The 27,108-nt window shown below is 42.4% G+C and overlaps 3 protein-coding genes across 3 annotated transcripts; all 3 read left to right on the top strand.

Annotated features, from left to right (window-relative positions):
- Positions 1 to 1,945: 1,945 nt before the first annotated feature.
- On the top strand, positions 1,946 to 3,364 carry LOC147458407 (uncharacterized). Its single transcript, XM_086511832.1, has 2 exons — positions 1,946 to 2,377; positions 2,829 to 3,364. Exons 1-2 carry the CDS (start codon positions 1,946 to 1,948, stop codon positions 2,919 to 2,921), a joined length of 525 nt encoding a protein of 174 aa, XP_086367958.1. The 3' UTR covers positions 2,922 to 3,364.
- Positions 3,365 to 25,476: 22,112 nt separating this feature from the next.
- LOC147458406 (uncharacterized) lies at positions 25,477 to 25,989 on the top strand. The gene has a single exon (XM_086511830.1). The coding sequence runs from the start codon at positions 25,477 to 25,479 to the stop codon at positions 25,987 to 25,989; it is 513 nt and encodes a 170-aa protein (XP_086367956.1).
- Positions 25,990 to 26,012: 23 nt separating this feature from the next.
- LOC147458405 (uncharacterized) lies at positions 26,013 to 26,717 on the top strand. The gene has a single exon (XM_086511829.1). The coding sequence runs from the start codon at positions 26,013 to 26,015 to the stop codon at positions 26,715 to 26,717; it is 705 nt and encodes a 234-aa protein (XP_086367955.1).
- Positions 26,718 to 27,108: the final 391 nt, after the last annotated feature.

Below are 27,108 nucleotides of genomic sequence, written 5' to 3'. Positions count from 1 at the left end.
TCGACCTCCGCGCGGATAATCTCATGAATCTGACAGCATCAGAAATCTGCGTGCGATGCAACACCGACAAAGAGTTCTTTTTTGGTTCCGATCCGCAGCAAAAAAATGCACGTCAGCAGCATCTCCGCTGATTCGCCTTAATGCGCACATCGACCGATTAGTATTGTATTAAGTGAGTGAATTGTATTAAGCACAACATAAAATTACAAACCAACCTTAAGATTAGACTGAGTCTTGAGGTGCTGACCCGATTACAAGTTGTTGTTGCCTCTGGGTCAGTGGGCGCTTTGGTGGAGTAGTTTAGGGGAGTTGATGCAATTGGATCTTGCAGGGTTTTGAGGATGGTGTGTTGTCCTCGAATAAAGACTGCGGGTAGAATCTCGTGAGATTAGAGCTACTGTATAGCAAATAGGTTGGACAAACACTTCAATTAAATGGTATCTTTGTAAGATACCCTCTTTTATCTTGATAAGAAAAGTTGAATGATATGTGAACTTGGACACATGGCATAAATATCCCAAATTCACGCACAAAGTGTGGCTTGACGACACCTGAGATGCACAATTTGCAAAACCCCTTGCCTAGTAAAGGACGAGTGCAACAAGCCATCTAGGGGGATTTATTTTTGCTTGCAACTCATCGCATTGCTGACATTGTGTTCACCTTGCTCGACTCACTTAGCCTAGCCGATGCTTAGCATGCACAAGGTCTTTTGTTTAGTACGATGCTATTGTTGGAAAAGAGATCGTTTTCACACGTATTCGTTGAATTAATTGCAAAGTGGAGATGCCCTCTGGCAAGATTCTCCCTAAGATAAGCAAAGAAGACCGAGGTGTGGACAAATGTTTGATTAGATGAAATCTCTCAAGATCCACCTTTGAGATTAATGTTTTTGACTCTCTACATTTCTTTCCACAAATCTACTAGGGATGTCTTTCCCTATCTCCTGTGCACTGGAGCCAATCTTCAGGTGATGAGGGATATATATAAGCAATCTCTCTCTCTCTCTCTCTCTCTCTCTCTCTCTCTCTCTCTCTCTCTCTCTCTCGTGGGTGTGCATGTGTCAAGAATGTATTCCCTCGTTGCCCTGGGTATCCACACATAGAGTGACATCTCTCTCTCTCTCTCTCTCTCTCTCTCTCTCTCTCTCTCTCTCTCTCAGTGCACGCGAGCCTACCAAGCACAAAGGCATCCGCCTTTATGTTTGTCATACTTGTCATCCAGCATCAAGGAATCCCGAGAGTGAGAAGGGAAGGGGGGGAGGTGAGAGATCCAAGAGAGGTGGAGAGGTCTTTTTGTTCTCTCCTTGGCAATGGTGTATCAAGCACCAAGAAGTGTCTCTGTCTTACCGCCATCTGCAAGGGAGGGTGACATCGTAGCGCTGTGTGAAGTCATGGGGTGGAGGGGTTGACGTACTCAATGTCATGCCCCATAGACGCAAGTTCGTTACTGTGTGTGTGTGTGTGTGTGTGTGTGTGTGTGTTTAGGGAAAATGTTATATTGCAAGTAGGTAGTAAGCAAGAGTGTGTGTTAAAGGAAAAAAAAAAACTCCCTCAAAGGATCGTCGACGCGGATCTTTGGGGAGTTCTTTTTTTTAAAAACACTCTCTCTCTCTCTCTCTCTCTCTCTCTCAAATAGTACCCCCCTAAGGTTATATTACAAGTATGTAGTAAGACTCCACTAGGTTATATTGCAAGTAGGAGCACCTTTTTGGGGTGGGGGGCAACACGACCAACAAGTGGTCGGAGGACCTGACGGCAACACAGCCAAGGGTGGAGGGAGCTAAGGCGAGCGTCGTGTGCTGTGACGCCTAGGAGTATGTGAGTGCAGTTGGGTGAGTGGTAGGCAAATGGTGAGAAGACTCATTTAAAAAAAAAAATGCAAGCATGGGGACGATTTCTTTGCTGCATGTGTAGTCCTACGAGGAGAGATCCAGCCAGTCTTGATGATGAATGAAAGGAATCTAAGAACATTACGGGTAAATGAGGTACACTTGCAGGTAGTAGTAGTAGGTCAAGTATGTAGGAAGAGAGAGAGTGTGTTTAAAAAAAGTAAAGACTCCCTCAAAGGATCTGCATGGACGCAGATCCTTTGGAGGAGTTCATTTTTAAAAACTCTCTCTCTCTCTCTCTCTCTCTCTCATCTCATCTACTACTGTTGGGAATTGATACCTCTACTAATCACTACTTGTGAGATTCTCCCCTCACCCCTTGTGATGCCTATGCAGGCATGCGCGCCTCTGTCCTCCCTCCCCTCTCATCTCCTTCAGCAATACATCAAAAGCTTGTGTGCCAACAAGAGTCCAACCTGGAAGATCTCGCGTCAGTCTACCTCTTCACTTCCCCTACCACAACACTCCCTGGCTAGCAATCTCAATGTGAATTCTCAACTGAGAGAGAGAGAGAGAGAGAGAGAGAGAGAGAGAGATAATGTTTCCATGCAATTTTGCACGCCTGCTCAACCTTCGTCTGTTGTTGCTGCTACTGCAATTCTACTTAAAATAGCACATGTAAGAAGGCCTGTAGAGGGAGGGGAGGAACCATGAAAGGAGGATGACATGGAAAGTCGTGGGATGCACGGGAAGACGTGAGTTGCAGAGAGAGGCAAGGGTTTACCCAAGCATTTTATTTTTGCAAACAATTTTCCTTGCCCCATCATCAACTAGCAAGCTGTACGAAAAAGATTCTGCATTCGCCTTCACCTTGGTGTTGGCACCGTTATTTGTGATGTGCAACACTGCATCCAAGCCCCCTGGTTCCCACCATAAGTGTCTTGACATCTGCGTTGATGGACATGTTCAAGAGTGCCGCCAACACGTTTTCTTGTAGACTAGCATCGATGACCTAGTCATCGAGCATCTTGAACAACAATGCGACAACAGGCAAGCTCGTCCTGTTGGCATCGTCTTACTTGGAGAATAGTTGAATCTCTACGACAACATCAAGTTTTTCATCTCCACAACCAGAGGCAAGCTTCAGCACAAGAGCATCTGTGAGGTTTTAAGCTTGATATCCATGACAAATATGTGATATATGTACAAGATCTGAATGCCATGAACAAGGAGCTTCACCTGTGGTTGGTGATGGTGGAAGAGAGAGTTGCCAGTTTCGCGATCCTGAGAGAAAGATAAAGGGAAAGAGAGAGATGAAAAGTGTAAGAGAGTTCCCCCACTTCCACGTGGCATGTCCTCTTGTCTTCCCTTTCCCTTCCGTTGTAATAACCCTTCCCCTTTTTATTTCAAACTAATACCACAATTTTTTTAATTTTCTCCAGCAGGTACCCTCTACTAGCTCCTCATTTAGCAGGTACCCTCTATTTAGCTTCTACTACTGGCTCTACTTCTACTTTATTCATTTCTTGAGGAGATTCCTCTTAAGATTCTTTACGCCAAACCTTTTCATGACCTCAGCTGTTTTCTTTAAAATGGGAATGTCGGAGTCGAACTTGCGCAAGTTGAGGTACTCACGCATGAAAACTTTTGTAACCAACCCACCACTAGGGTGATCGTGCTACAGAGGGTAACCCCAATATTGAAAAAAAAGGCGCTCCCTACACATCTCTCTCTCTCTCTCTCTCTCTCTCTCTCTCTCTCTCTCTCTTCGCGCGTTGCAACTGGCAGCGTCCTGAGCACTTCTCTCTCTCTCTCTCTCTCTCTCTCTCTCTCTCTCTCTCTTCGCGCGTTGCAACTGGCGACGTCCCCGGAATTCGCATGAAAAGAATCCGTGTAGATATTCTTCTCTTCTTTTCATTTACAAAATGTGTGACGCCTACTAGCTCCTCATTATCAAAAACCAATTAATTTAGTTCTAGATTTGGTTTGAATCTCAAATTCTAAGACAAAAACGGAAGGGTCCCCTCCCAACTTGCTTCATGTACTCCCTAACATGGCATGTTTTGTCATCATTTTTGCACTTCAATATCCTTCCAACATCTTGCCTGCACTCTAAGGTCTAACTATTCCAGCTGCAAATAGACATCAATCTACAAAATAGGGAGGTGAATGCAAGAAAACTCAATTACCATACCACCTCCACTACATCCTTGCATGCCTCCAATGCTTCTTGCAAGCCTTGCAACCCCTGACCCACCTCTCGCGATTCCCTAGTGCGCCTCCCTTACAGACGAGAGAGAGAGAGAGAGAGAGAGAGAGAGAGAGAGTGAGAGAGAGATTGTACCAGCCTTCTTTGTCTACTGATGCCTACACCCGGGCCCTTTGGTATCACGTATACATGTCTCTCTTGGCTTGCCCTCATGCATGAGTAACAAAATCTCCTTGTGTCTTTGTGCTTGCACACTAATGATGTCATCCCCCCCCCTTCTCTCTCTCTCTCTCTCTCTCTCTCTCTCTCTCTCTCTCTCTCTCTCTCTCTCTCTCCCCCCCCCCCCCCCCCCCCCCCCCCCCCCCCCCCCCTCCACATGCCATAGCTCTCTCTTTTTCTCTTCAAAGGTACCAGAGAGCCTACAAAGATTTCGTTTATCAATGCATGTCAAAAAACACTCACCACATACCACCTCCATCGTCATACTTCTCTACACTAAGGCATTGTGAGCGTTCATATTGCGCTATGACTCCCTCACTTTGTGCCCCTTCACACTAATGCACCCTGCATAGGCCTTCTTCTCTTGCACGTCCATGTGATCATCCTTGTGCTCAAAAGGACACAAACACTCACCTATCCCATACATAGCACATAGCAAACCACATCACAAAAATCTATGTCCTGACTCCGCCTAATCCTTCACATAGAAAAAATACACCCCCCCCCCCCCCCCCCCCCCCCCCTTCTCTTACGTGGCACTTGGCACCTCTTTTTCACCTCAAGGCCATGAAAGGCATTAGTGAACAAGGCAAAAAATAATTGTCCCGCCAACTGACCCCCCCCCCCCCCCCCCCCCTTTTCTCTCTCTCTCTCTCTCTCTCTCTCTCCTCCTCCCCCAAAAGAAACCATGTGCTTACCCCAACTTATAGGCATGGAAGGATCTCCCTTATTCCCTTTAAACAACTCTATATCCATGTTTATTTCACGAGTTATGAAAAAGCAAGCTAAGGGTACTGTATTCCAATGGCTCCTTTGTCTCTTGAAACCCATGAAAGCATCTTCATTGATTCACTTTAATAGAAATGAAACCAAACATTGAGCACATTTACTTTACTTTAGTGGCTCTATTCTCTCCCCTATTAATTTTCTCTCATGAACGGCATCTCCTTATCTTTTTTTCCTTTGCATATGTCATTTGTGCCCTTTTTCTTCCTCAAAGATCGTGTAGGTATCACCATAGATTCATGTTAATAAAGTACGAAACAAACATTTGGCACACCTACTCTCTTTTTGTAGTACATACAAAAGTGAAGAAACAATGTACTACAACTCCTTGGAGTCAAAGACTCATGAGTCACAACTCTCTTATAAGGAAGTGAAGACAAGAATTGACACACCATAGATCACTACTTTATTAAGCTTTGAAGGCACTCTACATATGCTATTGCAAGAAAGAGAGAGAGAGAGAATATAGGAGAAAACTATACGCATGGTCCTTAGGTGGCATGTCTCTCTCTACTTCATCCTTGATGTTGAGGATGGGGCTCCAATAATGCTGAGTAGAGAAGTTGCCAACTACTACATATAGGACAACAGGGGTCCATGTCGTAAAAATATTTGCTCGAATTTTGATTCGCTAAAAAAATGTCGCTCGGTGTATGGTAAGACTCTTCAACTGCACACTGTCTAGTCTTGTTCTTTCTGGAAAGTGACTCTTGTAACAGCAATGTGCATCATGCATCAAACTTGACAAATTCAGGATTTCCTTGGGTCTTAAGTCTCCAAGTACTAGAAAAAATCTGGTAAGAATCTGACAAGGAATCAAGAACAATATGCAGAAGGGAATTGTTTGAATGATGACTTCACCTACAGAAATAAGTTGCTCATTGATATCTTTGATACCAACAAGGAAAGTGTCCATATCATCTTCCTCATGCATAATCTTCGATTCTAGCTCTTTATGCAGCAAAGCAATTTTTGCCTCATTGCGGCTTGCATAAAGACCAGCCAGAATATCTCAAGCCTGTTTTGCAGATTTCACTGAAGGAATGTGAGGAGTAATGGTGCGCTTTATAGACAACACAATCAATGCATGAGCCTGCGCATCCTTTACATCCCAACCAGCTTGTTTTGCCATAGGCAAAAAAAACTCAGCAATCCTTGCAGCAAGACCTGCAACATCCTCAATATCGCCTACATCCTCAGAACTAGGATGTACATCAATGCCCTACACAATATTCTAAATGCCCTTTGACAGAAGAACATGTTGCATCATGTAAGCCCACATAGGGTAATTGTCCCCATCCAACCTGTCCTCATCAACAAACATCTTGAACACATTTGTGTTGTTGTGAGCCATGGAAAATGTCTGCACTTGATGTGAAAACTGCCCGAAATGAGGAGAAACTGAGAGAGAGTAACACGTGCTATATAGCGCAGCCTGCAATACATTGTATAGGGCCTGTTATGCAGAAAAAGACACTGACAAAAACTCTACATTAAATGACGAAGTTGCCTGTGCAGACTTGCTTGTAGTGGAATCAGAGGCCGAAATGAGCCCGAATCAGAAATCTGAGCAGACTAAGCTCTATGAGCTTGCCCAAAATTTTAGTTGACCTACGAACGCTTGCCAAAGCTCACTAAACTCGAAGTCAGCGAGCAGGCGTGTGCTGGAGCTGCTGGTGACTAAGCATGGGAGGATGAAACCTGCTCTGATACCAATTGCTAGAATTAGGGTTGCAGAGAAACGCACACAGCTTGGAGAATACGAAGGAAGCTCAAGGCACACAACTGAGAGTATGTTACTTAGTGTGCAATGGAAAGATAAATAGCCCTAGAGTGATGGGCGTATATACAATGCAAGGTGGGAAAAAACCTCCTAAAGAGGGAAAAAATGCCCCGATTGTCCTAGTGTGTTCACACACATCACTACCACATGTATATGGTAACAAAGAGACCACTACTTCCTAGTGTAGGATCTCAGTCTGTCACTTCCTAAAAAGCCTCCTAGTTTGCCAAATGTTTAACTTCTAATCCTTTGTAATTTTCAGATGAGTGCTAGACCTATTGGAAAGCGTGTTTTGCTAAAAGTGGACAAGCATGTAGGAAGACTTGTTCAATGTCTTTTCGTTAACAAAATTTTAATTTTCTTTCCTCCCAAATCAATCTTCAAACGTGTTCTTAAATCTATCTTTGGAAGTCACAATATGTTGCAGTACTTCACGATTGGATGGAAGTATGATCCACCATTGAAGAACTTCGTCTAATCTACTAAATTCCTCACTTCTGAGCTTACCCCTAAATGTAACTGCTATGAATTCAAGCAATTTTGTAAAGAATGATCATTTTGGAAGGCATGTATGCACTAACGATTTGAATATTGTCTCTGATAAGGAGGTGAAAATATTGCTCAGTTGTGGGTTGAACCATATCCCCACCCAACCACTGAATCAACACTTGGCTTTTGCCTCACTACTTGATTGCTTGGTTGACATAGCCAATGTCCTAACATTGGCCCGTCTAACCTTTAACAAATTTTTTGATGGTTTGTTTTCACATTTTTAAACGTGCATTGGAATGATTCCACCAGCTTGGTTGAGTAATGAGACTTCATGGCTCTCACCCTTTGTTTCACAATGGCTTTTTAAGTTGAAACAAGAGTGGTTCATTTCCGGATTAGATAAAGCATCACACATCCCTACTTTCATTTGCAGACGGATTTCAAAAACTGATGCTCTAGGATGACTTGATGGACTAGAAATTATTAAGACAAACATGACTACCAATGAGGTGATTGAATTTCTTCAAGGAGCACTACAACACTTTGGACTAGAGGCAAATGGTAACAAAATTCCTATTCTCTTTCCAACTTATAAAAGTCACAAGCACAATTTTAGATGCATCTAATTGTATCATGATGCAAGCTACATCTATCATCACATTTTACTTGAATCTCTTTCTCGAGGATTTTTGCACTATCTGTGAAGAAAAATACTTTTTGGTTGGTTCAGAATGCAACTAAAGTCTTTTTGAATCTTCCTAATCACCTCTTTTCCATGTTCTCAATTGATATTACACAATGTTATGAGAACATCTCACTATTTGACCCCTTTGGTCTATTTTTAATACTTAAAAGGATAGGAAAATTCGCCTTCAAATATTGCCGAGGACTAGGATTTTGGAAAATATCTCTAGTCAAGAATTCAAGATGGGTTAGAGGTTCCTTGAAAGGACCTCCTACACATTATGGATTTTTGGAGATTATGGATTTGATTGAATTGCTCCTTCAAAACTGTTTTGTCGAGTTGGGAAAGAACTGCTATAGGCAGGTTTATGGAATTCCAATGGGATTTTCATGTTCTCCTGTGATGTGTAACCTTTAACTCTCTCTTTTTGAATACACTTGGATCCTGAAGAAATTGGAATCTAACGATACTGCAGTTGAACTATCATTACTCAAACACACCTCCAGGTACATGGGTGATGTCTTAAGTCTGAATAACCCTCCCTTTGTTGATTGTCTCCCACAAGTCTATCCTTCAAAACTCAGAATTGAGCCTACGATGTTGGAAAGTATGGCCTTCTCAAGAGATTTGAAAGTAGCAGACAACCTTCATGAATATTGAACTTTCTCTCTTCTCTCCTTTCACAGGGCTCTTTCGGGATGAATTATCGTGGAAACGAGATAAAATCAACCTCATCCACACAGAATTTTTGAAGAAAAAAGAAATAGACCTCACAAATGTGCTTTGAAGTCTTGTTTGGGGATGGTGTATCTCATCATGTAATCTTTATTTGACTCATTTACTACCTTCTAGGTGATCTATCACTTAATAAAGACGTATAGGTCTAATGGCTTCTTGCAGCATGAGCTTGTGGCTACAATCAAACACTTTCTTGGGAAGAAGGACTAGCCTAGAGCTATGGAAAACATTGACACTATCATTCAACTGTTAAACCTCTAACAACTTGGTGTAGGGGTGGGTCACCACTTGGTGGTGGCCCCCCCTCACCAAGTGGTTGACCCTCTCTCTCTCTCTCTCTCTCTCTCTCTCTCTCTCTCTCTCTCTCTCTCTCTCTCTCTCTTTCTCTCTCAACTTTCATAACTTTTAGGATGTGGCTATGTGGCACGATAGCATATTTTTTAGTGTCTTTGAGTCGTCCTCGTGCACCATTCGGACAATTGGCAATGATGAATCTATGCTTCTCTCTCTCTCTCTCTCTCTCTCTCTCTCTCTCTCTCTACACATTTACTCTACGATAGACACTCTATGCCTATAAATGCTTGAATTTGGTTTTTCCTCATGACCATTGGAAAAATGAATGTCCAAAACCTGAAAAAAACCTCAAACCTATTGAAGCCTATTGCATACAATTTTGCAAAAAGGGAGGACACTTTCTGAAAAATTTGTCCTAAAAATCCTTTGAACAAGGGTAAAACCGTATTAAACGTAGTCCAAGTGATGCCTAGTAGCTCATTAGAGAGTGAACTGATTGTTCCAATCAAGGTTATCACTAGAGCCACAAGAGTTTGATTCAGTCTCTTCGGCTGAAACTAAACTCCCATCCTGGTTAAACAAAGACACTCCTATTTGGGTGTGCGGAGCTTCAGAAAACGGAAGATGAGAAGAATGTATCCTAGAAAGGGACTGCACTGACGAAGCCTACGTACCTGAACCCTTTCCAGAGCATTTATTTGAGCCATTTGAATGGACTCAAATTTTAGCGACCATGGATGTATGTGTGAATATGTCGATGCCTACTCAATTTTGCAATGAGGATGGCTACGACATACTTCCCATCCAAATGATTTCAATCCTCAACATCGAAAACAAAGATAAGGAACCCAAGGACTTAATGAAAGCTCAACAAGTCTTTTCAGACCTCTATTACGATGCATCCGATGAGTTAGATGAACACTCAGCTACCTCAGAATATTCGGGGTCAGAAAAAGAGCATACGAGAGCTAAGTTACTCTTAAAAAGAGGGGAGGAAAGTTTTTTGACTTTCCAAACCTGAAATCAAGAAGACAAAAATGGTATAGACGAAAGAGAGACACCAAAATTGTGAAAACATGACCTATGCCATCAGTCTCCAGTAAAACACAATTCCTAATGTAGATAGATGCTAATGATTGTGTCAAGGAAAAAATAACTGGCAGATATCCTTCAAAGAAAAACTCAAAAATGTTTCAAACATCGAGAAAAACAAGGAAGGGTACTTAAGAAAAATCATAGGATAAGAAATCACTCATGACCAGAGTCCAACGGAAAAAGAAATATCAAGAATTGAAAAAAGCTCCAAAGGAGATATACACAACCGAAATGGAAACCATGGAAGAGGATGGTACGGATGTAATGCATGTTCCATCCCATTACAAAAAGTATACTCTCCAAGATCGGAAAATCATAGTTGAACAACCTGTTAGGGAACTACGAAAACAAGGCAAGTCTTACGAAGGGCATGAAAACGCTAAAAAGATAGACTTGGTTGAACTGGGAGAAGAGCCTAAACCTGTGTACATTGCGAATGACCTAACAGACGAAGAAGAAAAGCTTTTGTTGAGCTTGTTAAAGGAATACCAAGATATCTTCGCTTGGTCTTACAAGGATCTCAAGGGTGTTGATCCACAAATCTGTCAACATACCATACCCATGAGAGATGACGCGAAACCAAGTAGACAGAGACTATACACGTATAACAAAACATTTGCCAGGAAGATCAAAGAAGAGATTGAAAAACTAAAGGAAGCCGAATTCATTTACAAAATTGAACACACAGATTGGGTGTCTCCAATTGTGGTAGTACCCAAGAAGAATGGGAAATTACGAGCGTGTGTTAATCTAAAAAATGTGAATGAAGCTACCATCAGAGACAACTTTCCTCTTCCAATAATTGAGCATGTTTTAGAACGAGCTGCAGGAGAAGAAGCTTACAGCTTCTTAGACGGCTTCTCGGGATACAATCAACTTTTGGTTGACCCAAAAGATTAGCACAAAACTACTTTTGCAACAGAATGGGGTATATTTGTCTATCGGGTTATGCAATTTGGGTTAACTAATGCTTCAACCACGTTTCAAAGGTTGATGAGCCATGCTTTCAAAGAATATCTTAGGAAATTTCTAGAAGTATATATGGATGATCTATGCGTACATTCATCAATCCCGGCTGATAATTTTGAACACCTCAAAAAGGTATTCGAAAAATGTAGACTTTATAGGATTTGCTTAAATCCTGAAAAGTGCACATTCATGGAAAGACAAGGAAAATTTCTTGGACATATAGTGTCTAAAAATGCCAAAGCTAATGATATCGAGAAGATTCGTGTCATTGCAGATTTTCCTAGACCAACAACAGTCAAGGGAGTACAAGCCTTCATGGGACATTGTGGATATTACTGACGGTTTATCTACATGTACACTATAATTGCAAAACCCATGTATAGCTTGATAGCTAGTCTAAAGCCCTAGAAAAAATCCTAGAAATCGAGCAGTGCACGAAGACCTACGACCTAAAACTGACCATAGCGGCCTGCCAGCTTAACCAAATTGGATGGGATTTGAACCATAGCATGCCCTAACATAATAGAACATTTCTATACCATCATGACCATTCGGCTGGGGTCAAGGGGGTCCCCAGTAGAAAAGTTAGGTTTTTAGCAAATGCTAGAATTCCGACCTGATTCCACAGATGGCTTGCTAATGAGGTCTATATACAATGTATATGATTGGTTTGGTTAAATCCATCAAGCAAAGCCTCGAAAAGTAGAAAATGGCTCGAAGGTTACAAAGCGTCAAATTCGACATACGGGGTCAAACTAACTCCAAATGAGCCATAATTGGACAGGTTGCTTCACGACTATGTTATGGACAAGTCCAAAGCCTCAAAGTTGACCGACCAACCCAATAGACAAATTAGTCACAAAAAACGGCGATTTCAGAGTCAACAGAGCACAAAGTGATGCCGGCATGACCAAACTTGACAAAATTCAATTTAGGACTTGTATTAGGTGTATGAAACATGTCTAGGTCAAAATTTGTAGGTTTTGCAAAGTTTTTGTCACTGTTGTAAATAATCATAATTATTTACTTTTGCATCAGTTTTGCTTGGAAATTGTCAAATCACCTCACCTATCATGTGCAGACACCTATTACATGCCAAAAATCAAGAATGAGCCAAAATGAACACCCTTGCCAAAAATGCAAAGAAGTCTTTGCAAGCCAAAATTTGGGTTATGGACCACATTTCTTGATCCAAATCACTTCATATCTCATACCCAAGGTCCATACAATGCCTAGGACCAATTTGTACCAATAAATGTCAATTTTGGAAGAAAAGTTAATAATCGCGATGATTTACTTTCTGGTCAAAATTGGAGAATTTGGATATTTTGTCATCATACATCCAAAGTACATGATGTGTTAAGCCCACTAGCCAATTTTAAATCAATTTGGAGTTAAAAATCTCAAATTTCCTTTATATCTACTGTTTCAGAGACCTAATGCCAAAATCTGGTACCATTTTTCACTGTGTGCATCCAAATGAGCCCATATTTCACTCAGAGCATGTATTTGGTATATGCTTCAAGCCCATAAAGACAAGTTTGTAAAAAGTTGAAAATTTTTCTTAGTTGTAAATAATCGTGATTATTTACTTTGGTTATAATTTTTTTTTTTACCTTACAGTTTTGTTCCTTGCATGTTTATATGCATCTTTGCTTGTTCAAAAATTGATTTGAAGCAAATTGGACCAAATTGTCAGCATTTCAGTCTAAAAGGACATTTCAGAAAAAATTCCGACAAATCTGCTAACTTTGCACTCTATTCACTGAACAGAAGTCATGCAAGCAGCGGAGAGGGCCAAGAAGAAGCTAAACCAAAAAGAGAAACTACAAGAACTACCCGCGTATCAACTAGACCCCGAGTTAGTCAAAGCAGCAAAGGTATCCTACCTTTCCAGAGAACAGTTAGAAGAGCACCACACTACAGTCTTCACTGTCAGGTTCAAGAGTGAAGAGGGGCATCAGGTGGAGTTGCAACTCCTGCCCAAAGAAGTCTATGATGTAGCTGCCAAGCCAGAGACAAAAGAGGCTAACCGCAGGTTGGGGCTCAGGCATTTCTACGAACAAGAGCCTTGCGGAGTGGACTTTCAGAAAGCTTACGAGCTGCTATCCGCAATCAAAGAAGACAGAACGCATAGATTGTTAAGTATGGAGCCTGAGTACCCTTGTAATTTTCTGTGGTAAAAGCGCACATTTGCAAGGCCCCCATTATGAGGAGAAGCCATCGTGCGTGAAGGAAAATCACTAGCTGAAAACTAAAATCTTCACGGACAAGAATCAGGGGCAACTTTAGAGGCCTCGGGGACGGAGGTCCCCGAGACTTTTTTTTTCGTTTGAATATTCCTTTTCGTCGGAATATTATGGCCGGATGGCGGCCGGAAAGTGGTCGGAAAACAACCGGTCGGTTGGCCGGTGGCCGGTAGTCAATGGCCGATGGCCGGTGGCCGATGGCCGAATTCAAAAGCGGACTTGTCTTCTCAAGGGCGGCCACACATGGGCGGATTGGAGGGTCCGATTTGGACTTATTCGCACAAGGGCGGCTACACATGGCTGTCTCTCATAAGAGAGGGCAACCCTTTTGGCCTATTAAAGGAGGCCATTTCTACACACATTTCATAGTGTGAAGTTGATGCAACAAGGTGAGTGTGAGGTGGTGAGAGTGAAGCAAGACGGGAGCTCTATCAAGGGTTTAATCCCTTTGTAAACTACTTCTTCTTTTGAAGTACTAAAGCCATTGAGTGGTTGCTTTCCCATGGACGTAGCCCACATTGGGTGAACCACGTATATCGTGTGTACTCTCTCTCTCTCTCTCTCTCTCTCTCTCTCTACTCTATAATCTTTTGTGTGTGAAATCTATCTCTCTCCATTAAGTAATCTACTCAAAAATCTATTTAGCTACGTCTTATTTTCTAACAAGTGGGAGTTATGGAGGAGGAAGGGAAGCTCAAGATTGAGAAGTTCAACGGAAAAAACTACCAACATTGGAAGATGCAGATTGAAGACTATCTCTACCAGAAGGACCTCTATTTGCCACTAGGCGGTTTTGCGAAGAAGCCCGCAACAATGGCAGATGAAGCATGGATTGTCCTTGATCGAAAGGCACTGGGAACAATCCGGTTAAGCTTGGCGTCAACGGTGTCCTTCAATGTTTCGGAGATGAAGACCACGGAGGACTTGATGAAGTCACTTGACGACTTCTACGAGAAACCATCGGCATCCAATAAGGTATTTCTTATGAAGCGCTTGTTCAATCTAAAGATGGCAGAGAATGGTTCAGTTGTAGAACACCTAAATGACTTTAACACAAACATAAGTCAACTTCGATCGGTGAAAATCAATTTTGATGATGAAGTGCGAGCTCTCCTTATACTATCATCTCTACCGGATAGTTGAAATAACCTTGTGATGGCTGTAAGTAATTCTATCTCTGGCACAAATACTCTTAAGTTTGATGATGTTGTGGGTGTTCTCCTAAGCGAGGAAATGTGAAGGAGAAGCACAGGAGAATCATCAAGTGCTGCACTATCAGTGGAAACAAGAGGAAGGCCTAAGGAGAGGTTCAAAAACCAAAAGGGTCGTGATCGCTCAAGGCGGAGCAAGTCACGCACAAAGTCAGTTCTTGAATGTTGGAACTGCGGCAAGAAGGGCCACGTCAAGAAGGATTGCTGGTCCAAGAAGAAGAAGGAGACAGAGTCTCAAGACAACAAGCCAACATCGGAGGCCAATGTGGTAGGTAAAGTAGAGCAAGATGCTCTAATTCTCTCATTAGACAATGTGTCTAATTCCTGGATAGTAGATTTCGGGGCTTCATTCCATGCGACACCACACAAGCAACATTTCCAAGACTACACCAAAGGTAATTTTGGGTATGTATACTTGGGAGATGATGAAGCTTGTGAGATTATCGGCAAAGGTACAGTCTCTATCAAAACTGCTAACGAAAATGAATGGAAGCTTAAAGATGTTAAGCATGTTCCTTCTCTTTGCAAAAATTTGATCTCTACAGGACAATTGGACGATGAAGGTCACAACATTGCATTCGGAAACAAACGGTGGAAGATCTCAAAGGGATCTTTGGTGGTTTCCAAGGGAGAAAAAGTCGGTACACTTTACTTGTGTACTGTTAGCACGCAACCTTTAGCTTGTGCATCAACTACAGAAGTTGACAGTGTGGTGTGGCACTACCGACTTGGGCATATGACTGCCAAAGGAATGCAAATCCTTCAAACAAAGAAGCTTCTACCAGGTTTGAAAGAAGTGGACTTAGAGTTCTGTGAAGATTGTGTTTATGGTAAACAAAAGAGGGTAAAATTTCAAAAATCAGGAAATGAAAGAAAAAATTAAAAACTTGAGTTGGTTCATTCTGATGTTTGGGGTCCTTCAAGTACACCATCACTTGGTGGCTCATTGTACTATGTAACATTCATAGACGATGCGAGTAGAAAAACATGGGTTTATGTCATGATGAATAAATCCGATGTATTTTCCATATTTTAAAGGTGGAAAGACTTTGTAGAAAATGAAACAGGTACCAAGGTTAAATGCCTCATATCCGACAATGGAGGTGAATATTGCATCCAAGCTTTTGAAAGCTTTTGTGCTAGCAATGGCATTCGGAGGCAAAGAACAACCCCAAGGACACCTCAACAAAATGGGATTTCGGAAAGGATGAACATGACAATCATGGAACGAGCACAAAGCATGCGGCTACATGCAAGCCTACCGCTTGAGCTTTGGGCGGAAGCTGTAAGTAGGCCTGTGTACTTAATCAATCGGTCACCCTCAACGGAATTGGATGGGGGAGTTCCAGAAGAGGCATGGACAGGTAAACCGGTGAATTATGCATTTCTCAAAGTGTTTGGGTGTGAGGCTTTCATGCACATAGATAGAAGCCTAAGATCAAAGCTAGATGCAAAGTCCAAAAAGTGTTTCTTCATTGGCTATGGAGAAGGAGACTTTGGGTATCTCCTATGGAATCCTGAAGATGGTAAAATCTTAAGGAGTAGGGATGTAATTTTTAATGAACAAAATATATACAAAGATTACTTGGAAAGGAAACAAACAAAAGAAACAGGCGATGAGTACATGGAGCTTGAGGACGTTGAAGACTCAAGGATTGCAAACGGTGACAATGTGCAACAACGTCAACCAAATGAGGAGCCTCAACGGTTTCTTCCTTCCTTCAACCATCTCTTGATCTCAGATTCTGGAGAGCTGGAATCATACGAAGAAGCTATGCAACATGAATCCAAAGAACAATGGACGAAGAGCATGCAAGTGGAGATGGACTCACTACATCGCAACCAAACATGGGAGTTGGTTGAGTTGCCTAAAGGTAAGCGGGCACTTCAAAACAAATGGGTGTACAAGCTGAAGGAAGAAGAAGGTGGGAAGAAAAGGTACAAGTCTAGGCTTGTGGTCAAAGGTTTTTCTCAAAATAAAGGTATTGACTTCAATGAAATATTTTCTCCTGTTGTAAAAATGAACTCAATTAGGCTTGTCTTAAGCCTTGTGGCTGCTCATGATCTAAATCTTGAGCAAATGGATGTAAATACGGCATTCCCTCATGGTGACTTAGAGGAGGAAATCTACATGCTTCAACCAAAGGGGTATGAAGTAAAAGATAAGGAGAAAATGGTTTGCAGATTAAAGAAGAGCTTGTATGGTTTAAAGCAAGCATCAAGACAATGGTACTTGAAGTTTGATCGATGGATGTTAGATCATGGATTCACAAGATGCAACTCGGATCACTGCGTCTACACGAAGAATTTGGGAGATGGGAAATTCATCATCCTAATGTTGTATGTTGATGACATGTTGATTGCAAGTGCTAACATGCAGGACATCAAAGACCTAAAAGAGGAGCTGTCCAAATCTTTTTCAATGAAAGATTTAGGTGCTGCAAAGAGGATACTTGGTATGAAAATATCAAGGGACAGGACGAAGAAGACAATAAACCTATCTCAAGAAGATTACATCAAGAAGGTGCTAGAAAGGTTTGCAATGCAAAATGCAAAACCAGTTTCTACACCTGTGGCTGGTTATTTTAAACTAACGAAGGATATGTGTCCAAAGACACAAGAGGAGATAGCCTATATGTCTAAAGTTCCATATGCTGCAGCGATAGGTTCTCTAATGTATGCTATGGTCTGGACAAGGCCAAAAATTGCACATGCAGTGGGAGTTGTGAGTAGGTTCATGGACAACCCAGGTAAAGAGCATTGGCAAGCTGTGAAGTGGATACTTAGGTATTTTTAAAAGGGACAACAACAAATGCTTTGTATTTTGGAGGAACTGATATTTTTCTACAAGGGTATGCTGATGCAGATATGGCAGGTGACAAAGATACTCAAAGGAGCACTACTGGCTATGTGTTCACGGTTGGAGGCACAGCAGTAAGCTGGGCTTCAAAGCTGCAGAAAGTGGTTTCACGTTTTACCACGGAAGCAGAGTATGTAGCAATGACGGAGGCAAGCAAAGAAATTCTGTGGCTTCACAGATTCTTAGAAGAGCTTGGATTCAAACAAGACAATTGTGTCTTGTACAGTGATATCCAAAGCGCTATCCATCTTGCGAAGAACTCAGCCTTTCATTCAAGGACAAAGCACATTGAGGTGAGATATCACTTCATACGCACTCTTTTGGAAGAGGGACAACTAAAGCTAGGAAAGGTGCATACAAGTGAAAATCCTGCAGAAAAGTTTACAAAGGTGGTCAACAAGGAGAAGTTGAGCTTTTGCTCATCTTCAATCGGCATTCAAGGATAAGAAGCCAGAATGGAAAGCAGTCACAGGTTTGGTTTAGAGATCAGTCTCCAAGTGGGAGATTGTTAAGTATGGAGCCTGATTTATCCTTGTAATTTTCTGTGGTAAAAGCGCACATTTGTAAGGCCCCCATTATGAGGAGAAGCCATCGTGCGTGAAGGAAAATCACTCACTGGAAACCAAAATTTTCACGGACAAGAATCGTCAGAATATTCCTTTTCGCCGGAATATTATGGCCAGCCAGCGGCCGGAAAGTGGTCGGAAAACAACCGGTCGGTTGGCCGGTGGTCGGAAGTCAATGGCCGGTGGCCGGTGGCCGAATGCAAAAGCAGACTTGTCTTCTCAAGGGCGGTCACACATGGGCGGATTGGAGGGTCCGATTTGGACTTATTTGCACAAGGGCGGCTACACATGGCTGTCTCTCATAAGAGAGGGCAGCCCTTTTGGCCTATAAAAGGAGGCCATTTCTACACACATTTCATAGTGTGAAGTTGATGCAACAAGGTGAGTGTGAGGTGGTGAGAGTGAAGCAAGGCGGGAGCTCTATCAAGGGTTTAATCCCTTTGTAAACTACTTCTTCTTTTGAAGTGCTAAAGCCATTGAGTGGTTGCTTTCCCGTGGACGTAGCCCACATTGGGTGAACCACGTATATCGTGTGTACTCTCTCTCTCTCTCTACTCTATAATCTCTTGTGTGTGAAATCTATCTCTCTCCATTAAGTAATCTACTCAAAAATCTATTTAGCTACGTCTTATTTTCTAACATAGATATCAGACACCCAGGGAACAAGGTCGAAGTAGTGATCACAAGAGGACTGCCCACTGAAGGAATGACCATGCGGGCAAGAGATAGAAAAACCGCAGGCATATTTACCAAAGAGACAGCCGCGGCTACATTCACCGATCTTATCCACAAACATGTGGAAGAGCCAGCCCGTTTGTACCACCAACACTTCCATTTTTTGGCAAAAAGGCCACCAAGGGACACTACATCAAATCACGCTATGGCCACCACATTCACCCAGGTTCTCAAGTCGACAACAAGACAGCCCATGGACCACGCGCAGTATGTCTTGACAACCTTGAAGGGCACCAAGAAGGAAGGCAAAATCACCTATTTGGGTGCGCCAGGTCTTGACTCGTCTAGCATATCATGCCATCGGCATGGCCGACAACCTACCGCATGTACTTGATCATAATACATGGATATTGGTAGCACAACCCTCTCCAAGAGCTACAAGGTCAGGTAAAAGATCATATAAATCTGATGATGGGTTAGCTGATAGCTCGCCGGAATAGCACCGCAGCAAGAGCTCTGACAACAAAGAAAAGAGAGCTCGGAGAGAAGAGATGAAAAGGAAAGCTGTGGCCGTACACCAAGAAGAGCCAACTCAAAAACAAGCGTGCTTTGAAAAAGAGAAACATGCATACTAGCGCAGTAGGCAAGCACAAGGGAAGGACACAAAAAAATGGGTACCTACAGGACTTGAAGGCCCTCGAACAAAGCATCATACAAGAAAAGAGGCGGATGATCCAAAAGAGCATTTAGAAAGAATGTACCAAGAGGCTAAAGCTCTAAAGCTGAAGGAGGTAGAAGAAGCTGCAAAGAAAGCCAAGGAAACGGAAGACCAAAGGCAATCCGAGGAAATGGCTAGCCAAGAGCAAAGTCATGGATCTCCCCGACCCACCTCAGCGCCTACAGAACAACAAGACCATCCTATGCCTAGTCCACCACCATCACCTGTAGGCAAAGACAACAATGAAGAAGTAGAGCCTGAGAAAGAGAAAGATTTTGAGTCCACCCAACAAACAGAATTTGCACAAGAGGATGACCACCCCGATGGACAAAAAGAAAAAGAAGCCGAGCCGGAACAGGAGAAGGCGGCAGAAGATACTCAAAAGCTAGAAGAGAAAAAGGCAACTAGATCTGAAAAAAAGACTTATAAAGAATCATATGCGGAAAAAGTGCCTACCACTACGCATGAGACGGAGCTCGAGCCAGAGAAGGAAGAAAGGCTGGCACCTAAAGAGACAGCAAGGGTTGAGACAACACCCTCTACTTCTACTCAGCTAGAAACTGCCGAGGCATCAAAGCCTCAGGATGGCCAAGAAGAAGACCGACCATCTACCTCCACACAAGAACCACCAAGAACCATCTACCTCCACACAAGAACCACCAGCAGTTACGACGCAACAAGAAGAAACACATGAGGCTACAGGCACATCTCAACTGGCACGATAGGAGGACTGGCAGTCAAACAACAAAGTAATAGTACATGTCAATGAATATGCACGTCAGATGCAGGAAATGACGGAGAGACTCCATTCAGTAGCTTTAAACCGAAACACAAAGGCCAAGGAACTTGAAATGGTGATCGACGCTCTCCAAGGAGAGCTAGAAGACAGGATGACTGTCATCACTGATCTCCAAAGGCAGGTGCAAGAGTGGAAGGCAGAAGAAAAAAAACATCAGATAGCCAGAGATAGGCAACAAAAAGAAATGGAGGAGCTAGGTGATCTACTCACCAAATTATCTGATGCATGCAAAGCAAAAGACGAGCAGCTAACATAAGTTACGAATGAACTTTTTAAGACCTCGCTGTCAGCTCAAACAATTCAGGTGCAATTAGATGTTGCCAATGCTTCTTTGCAGTATTTTGAACAGAGGATCAATGATCAAGCCATTTTCTTACGGCAAATCAGAGAAAACCTAGCCGTGGCCTTGATCAAAGGAACTGATGAAGTGTATAAGGCACTTGAAAAGAAAAACAAAGACCTAGAATTAGAATTAAAGTTAGAAAAATCATAGTGCAAGGACCTGGCATTGATGCGGGTTCAGAGAGAGGAGGAGCTTCTAAAGGAGATAGCAGAACTCAAGCGGATAAATCAACTCCTCAGAGATGGAAAACCAGATACGCGGGAAGAGGCAGGCACTTCAGAGCCGCCACAGATAGACATACCCTCGGTCTTGTTTGCTGAGTTTGAGACACAGTCAATAGCAGAGCCGAGTGGTAATGAAGATTTTCAGATTAACATCACGGATGAAGACACAGTGCCAATGGTCCAGCTGTCAAAAGCTGAAGAAGACGCACTAAAGGAGAAGATCACCCTAGAGGTGGATGAGCAGTGGAAAGCCGCAATGGATTGGGAGTTGAGAGTTTTACACTCTGCCAATGTCACTCAACTCACTCCCAATCAGATCAACGCTCAATGGCACCAACAATCCCTGCCGTACCCTCTCATCAAAGTAGAACTATTACAGGTGAAAGAAAGGCTATACAAGGATATGCAAGAAGATGGCGCAGATAAAGACCACCCAAAGTGGAGGTTAAGCTGGCTGAACAAGAATCCGAGATACCTGATTCTGTTCACAAGAGCACCAGCAGCCCTTCAAAGTGATCCAACATTCTGTCCTGTACCCAGAGTAAGGACATGGCAAGCGCATGAAGCACTGCAAAAGAAGAGGCCAACTTGGATCAACTTCCCCAGGCTACCAGCTCCAGAGAGAGGCCAAGCGACGGAGGAATACACGGTGAAAACCCTAACGGGCGCCATGTCTTTCTTCAAGAGTCTGTCAGATCTTTCCTGTGCCATGTTATGTAAGATCTGCAGAATGCTGCTCACATGTATACAATTTTTTAATGAGCCTGAGCAAACAGGAGCCCCATGGCTATCATTCTTGGAAGGAAACAAATGCTTATGCTACGATCTGAGTGGGCAACCTTCAGAGGAGGTCCTTTATGGATTCTATGCTAGATGCATATTCTTGCCATCAAATAATATGCTGGCCTTTGAAGAAGCTTTCTACATTGGATTCTTCACCTGGCGAACGAAGATATTTGCACCGGTGATCAGCAATCTAACATCTAGGTTTGTAGGCTACTCAGCGGTGGAGCTGATGAATCAAGTAACAATGCAATTTCTGCAAGTGCCTGACAAAGAACAAAGAATCAGATACCAGAAGGCACTGGACACACTTTAAAGACCGCCTCCCCAGCCGTCAACCCGAAGACTATTTCAGCCCATAAAGTTGTGTCAAGGGATGACACAGGCGAGGAGGGGGGAATGTTAGCAGCAAGCTAACATGGATACCATTTTTCAAAGTTCTCTTTGTAAAACATTTATTATTTTGATGAATCGGGAATATTGTAACTCCTACTTTCTCGGATAAACTTTGTAATTAATGAGCCGGGGCTACAAGCTTCCAGATTGTATCAGCTAGTCATTTCCCAGCTTTGGTAGAACTCCAGATTATTAGTTTTGACCACCCAAACACCTTGGCTAAGGTATAAAAGCCAATTTTTGTAAGTTTTTTATAAGTTTTTGGATAAGAAATACACAGCGTGAGCTAACGGTGCTCACTTCTCTCCTTTCTTGCGCTTCCTACTCCCTCTCTGATTGTCACATTGCGATTGCGTTTGTTGCATTGCAACCGCAGGTAAGAGCTCTACGCATTGATGTAAGCCATTCACAGTATTTTGTAGCTTTTGGCATCGCCGGCCCGCGGCCTAATCTCATCATAACTAGGAATTAACATGTTCAAATAAAAAACTAAACGTAGGCGAGGTATTGGGGCATCATTGCTAAGCATTTAGATGCATTCTGGGTGGAAAACGACTAGGTCAAAAATCCATCGCTGTTAATAATCGCGATTTTGGAACTTGACCTAAAGTGGGGTTTGAGGCCATAGGCATGTGTGCTTAGGTCTTATAAACTTGTCCTAGAAGTTGCTAACACTTACACACTAATTTGCTTCTATGTATTGTAGCATTCAACAGTTCAATCGATCTTCATTGGAAAGGTAATCAAGGTGGTATTCTCAACCTCTTTAGAATCTAAAGATGTGTAGAATTGTGTAGAATTTTCAAAGCAATGTAATGTTGATGCTATGTTGCTTGGAAAATTTTTGGATTGTTCATTTTCATGCCATCGTAATGCCGAAATTTTCCAAATTTGATGGCGTATGAATTTGAAAAGTTTCAATTGCTAATTGGTGAATGTGTGTTGCTAATTGTATCCCTAATTGATCTAATTGCATGCTTGAATGGTCAACTGCAAATGTGTGTGCACTAAAATCAAGTGTGTGTGCATTCTAATTGAGTGTGTGTATGCCTAATGTTAGGTGTGTGTACACTATTTTGCCCTTGTTTGGGCACCTAAAAATCAATGTGTGCTTAATGATTTTTCAATTGTGATGATTGATTTATTTGTGGTAATGCCCAACTAGAAATTTGTGAAACCACATTGCAATTTCGACAAGATTAACCCTTTTGTGTGCGCACCTAAAGATTGGTAAAAACTACCAATTATGTCGTAAACTACATTTTTGGTAAAAACTGCTACTTTTGGTGTGCTTATGCATGTTGAAAATGTTAAATTGTGATTGTCAATGATTTTTAGAGATTTTTAAAAAAAGGATTTTTTTGACAATTTTTGGGATTTTTTGCAATTTTTCGATGAATTTTAGCGTTTCGGCTTATTTTCAACCTAACTTCGGTTTTTTTTCGTTCCCGCCTTGTGCCTTGCGGCGCATAAAATTTCCTCATGGGATAGATCTTTACAGTCTCTTGGGATAGTTTCCTACAACATAAAATAATTGTCATCTTCCTTCGGCTGCCGCCGTTGCCATTTTCTCGTTCCGTGACGCGTGAACACCCTCCCGCCTACATTCTCTCACTAACTCCTCTCTCCCCACTAATGCTTATTAACATTATCTCTCTTGTAACATTTAATGTCCTAGTAACTTGTGTGTAGCGGACAAAATAGCATGAACATAGTGAGCATTTCGTTAAAATAGATTCCTAATGAGCATAACAAGAGTGCACTACAAGGTTGAAAAATCCCTATTCTAGTTACTCAATTGCAATTAATAACAACAACCATTTATAGCTAGCTTGAAGACCTCCCTTCTTGAGCAAGAAAAGAGAAACCTTGTGCTCTAATACCAATGTAACATTTAATGGCCTAGTAACTTGTGTGTAGCAGAAAATAGCATAGACATAGTGAGCATTTTATTAGAATAGATTCCTAATGAGCATAGAAAGAGTGCTTGGGTGGAGAGAGTAACAAAAATCATAACACCTAGTTAGATAGGCATGAACAATACTTCAAAAGAGAGAGAAATTAAGCTATTGACAACAGTTGAGGATCGCATTTACATGGAGCGGGTCCCCCCTCCAAAAGGCTTTGTATTATAGGTTCTCCCATCAAGAGAGACATTTTACAATACAATTCTTTCCGTTCCTTCAATACTAGCTAGTGCAATGAAGATGGAAGCTTCAAGAACTAAGCAAAACACTTCTTAAACACAACATCAATTCCCTCACGGTCTCAGACCCAAGACCTCACACACCTTCGAAGATGGTGAGAGCTAGTGGAGTATGAGAGTAGATTGAGAGGAAGAAGTAGTCTTACGAGAAAGATGTACATCTCCTCACATGATCACTCATATTAGCATAGCATATCTTAGTAATTAGCATGGTAGAGGAGGTGGGCATGCATTGAAGCTTGTCTCTTGGTTGGATTTGCATCACAACGCCAAGAGTTGTTGGTGTAGGCCTCCCTTCTCACAAGCTTGGAGTAGGTTCTACCCATTTTAAAAAATAAAATGAGGAAGAATCTTTCAGGATCCTAACATGAATTGGAAGAAATCCATGCCTGAGGTCCGAGGATGCCAACGCTCTCTTTTTATTCGCAGCCTCATCGAAAGCACGTCCATCAAAGCAGGCATAAACGAGAAGGAGAAGGCGCAGCGGTGACATCCCGTGATTTTATGTTTTTAGATACTGCAAGCATGAGATTAGACAACGTGAGCATTCGCGTTGTTGGTCTAGAGTGTCGAATAAACTATGAGGGATGACGGGAAGAGTTCAAAACTCGCTTCCCTTTTGAAATAGGTGGAGGATAGCAGCTTCAAGGTGGTACGTGCAAAGAGGAATATCCACCGGAAATGAATAAACGTAAAGACATGCCAGTAACTTGGAGTAGGTGATAAGATTTCGATTAAAGTTTGAGAAGGAGAGAGAGAGTCTTCTTGCTCCACACATGAGATTGTATGAGTGTGTGTGTGATAATGACTTGACAAATTCAGCCCCCTCTCTCTCTCTTGGTCGACCCCTCTTCCATTTTACTCGTTAATCACAGAATTTGTCCTTTCCCGAACCTCGTTCCCACTACCATTGGGGGTCGAAACAAAGCGTGAGTTTGGGTTAAGTTACACCAACTTTTCCCAGACCCTGCCTATGAAAGTAGGGGATAGTCTTCTTTCTAAGGTTTCAAACCAAACTTGGAAAATTTGGCAAAATTATCGGAGATTTAACTAATTTTGTGTATTTTTACTGGATTTATCCCCATTTACCCTTATTTCTACCCAATCACTCAGCACTTTCAACTGCTTGGGACTAAGCTAAGACCGAATCTCTCAGTCAGAAGTGGACAGCTTATTGCACTTTTTAAAGATTGTTCGAGCATTGCTTAGGGAGGGGTGATTCACACCCTCACGACATACGTGTAAGATCACATTTTTCTTTTAAAGCATCGTGCTTCTAACTTTGCTGAATGAGAGTGTTGTTTCACTCAAACAAAAACCTCACTAAAATCAATCCATCACACACATGCAACTGCGATCCGGACGCCAATTTGGAACCATTTTAGGATCAAAAGCAGCATCTAGGGTGCCTACCCAAGGTAGTAGCTCTCCGTCCCTAGGAAATCTTGACAACATTGTTGAGGACTCTTGTGATTACCAATTGGAGACGATCTCAAGAACCTTGAGTAGGGTATCCATGGACCATGAGGAATCACAAGACATGCACCCGCAGGCCTCTACATTCACTCGTCCCATCTCGCTCAATCCATTTGAAACTCACGATGACGAGGGACTTGCTCTCAATACCAAACTTCAATTTGTGTACACGAATGCTCAAGGTGCAGAGATCTTTAAAGACCCATTGCAACACTACGTGGTTAAAATAGCCAACATAGTGTCTGACCTTGACAGGGCACCTTGGGACAATGATCAAGGAAGCATGTACATGGGTAGAGACGGAGCACGTTATGAAATAACTACATATCCTGAAATTGTGGGTAGGATGGGAGAATTTCACCCGAGTGGAACATTGACCTAGTTGAACCATCTAGGGTAGCAGCTATGAGAGGAGGTTTACTCCTAAACCCTAACTTGCCTAGCACATCCAACCTCCTGAACACTCACTCAAGAGTGGAGGATTTGTTGTTCAATGATTTGCACCTAAACGGCAAGAGGAAGAACAAGGAAAAACTCGATGTCGATATATCCAACAACCATTGGAAAATCTTACGAGGGATTCCAGTGTCCAAGGTTCCCCAAGATGACTCAATTAAAGAGGTCTACAAAGATGCTTGGGAAGCATACTATGCCACGACTAGATTACCTCGCCTAGAGCTTCCATTAGTGCACAAAGTACTGATAGAAAAACAAGCAGGGAATATGATCCCAATAGGTGACAGGTGGGGAAATGAATATAGAACGTTAGATTGTCTTGAGGTTAGAGAGATCTCATGGCATGGAAAACCTCTGTTCATGGATGCACCTACACAAGCTACCGCCCGACTAGAAGAGACAGCCTTCTACAGAGAGACACCCGCACACACAATGAGAGGCGTCACCAGATGGAGCCAGCACCTTCAAAAAGAACAACGGCTAGGGGACCTGTATTTCCTATTGACCCTACACCTACAACTAGAGGGGGAGCTAGAGTTTGAATGGAACCAATTAGGGAACTCCTCAGAACAACGGGATCTAGAGAGGAAGAGCCTAGAGGAAGACGATGAGCTATGCACAGAAGACATAATGACGAGTACTCAAGAAAAGTGAGACCATCTACGCTGCAAAAGTTAGTCAAGAAATATGATGGATCAGGTGATCCCTATGACCACATTGTTTCCTTCAGGCAACCTGTACATGCGGAGCAAGTGACTGACAAGCACACACAGATCGAGGGTTTTGTACTAACTCTCAAAGGAAAATCACTATCATGGTTTCAAACCCTGGAAGCGAGTGTAAAGGCCACTCCACAAAGCCTAGAGGAGGACTTTGTAGCGGCATTCACCAAGAATGGTATCCAACATGATGCAATCGCAAAGATTTACTCCTTTAAACAAGATGAGTACGAGAGCATTAGGGATTGTGTAAATCGGCTGAAGCGATACATTACTCATTTCCCGGAGGATGAAAAATCGAGTCAAGGTAAGATTATATCTCTCTT

Source organism: Adiantum capillus-veneris, chromosome 5 (assembly GCF_014529385.1).
Source record: "Adiantum capillus-veneris isolate H3 chromosome 5, ASM1452938v2, whole genome shotgun sequence".
NCBI lineage: Eukaryota > Viridiplantae > Streptophyta > Polypodiopsida > Polypodiales > Pteridaceae > Adiantum > Adiantum capillus-veneris.
This window is presented reverse-complemented; position numbering and strand designations above follow the sequence as displayed.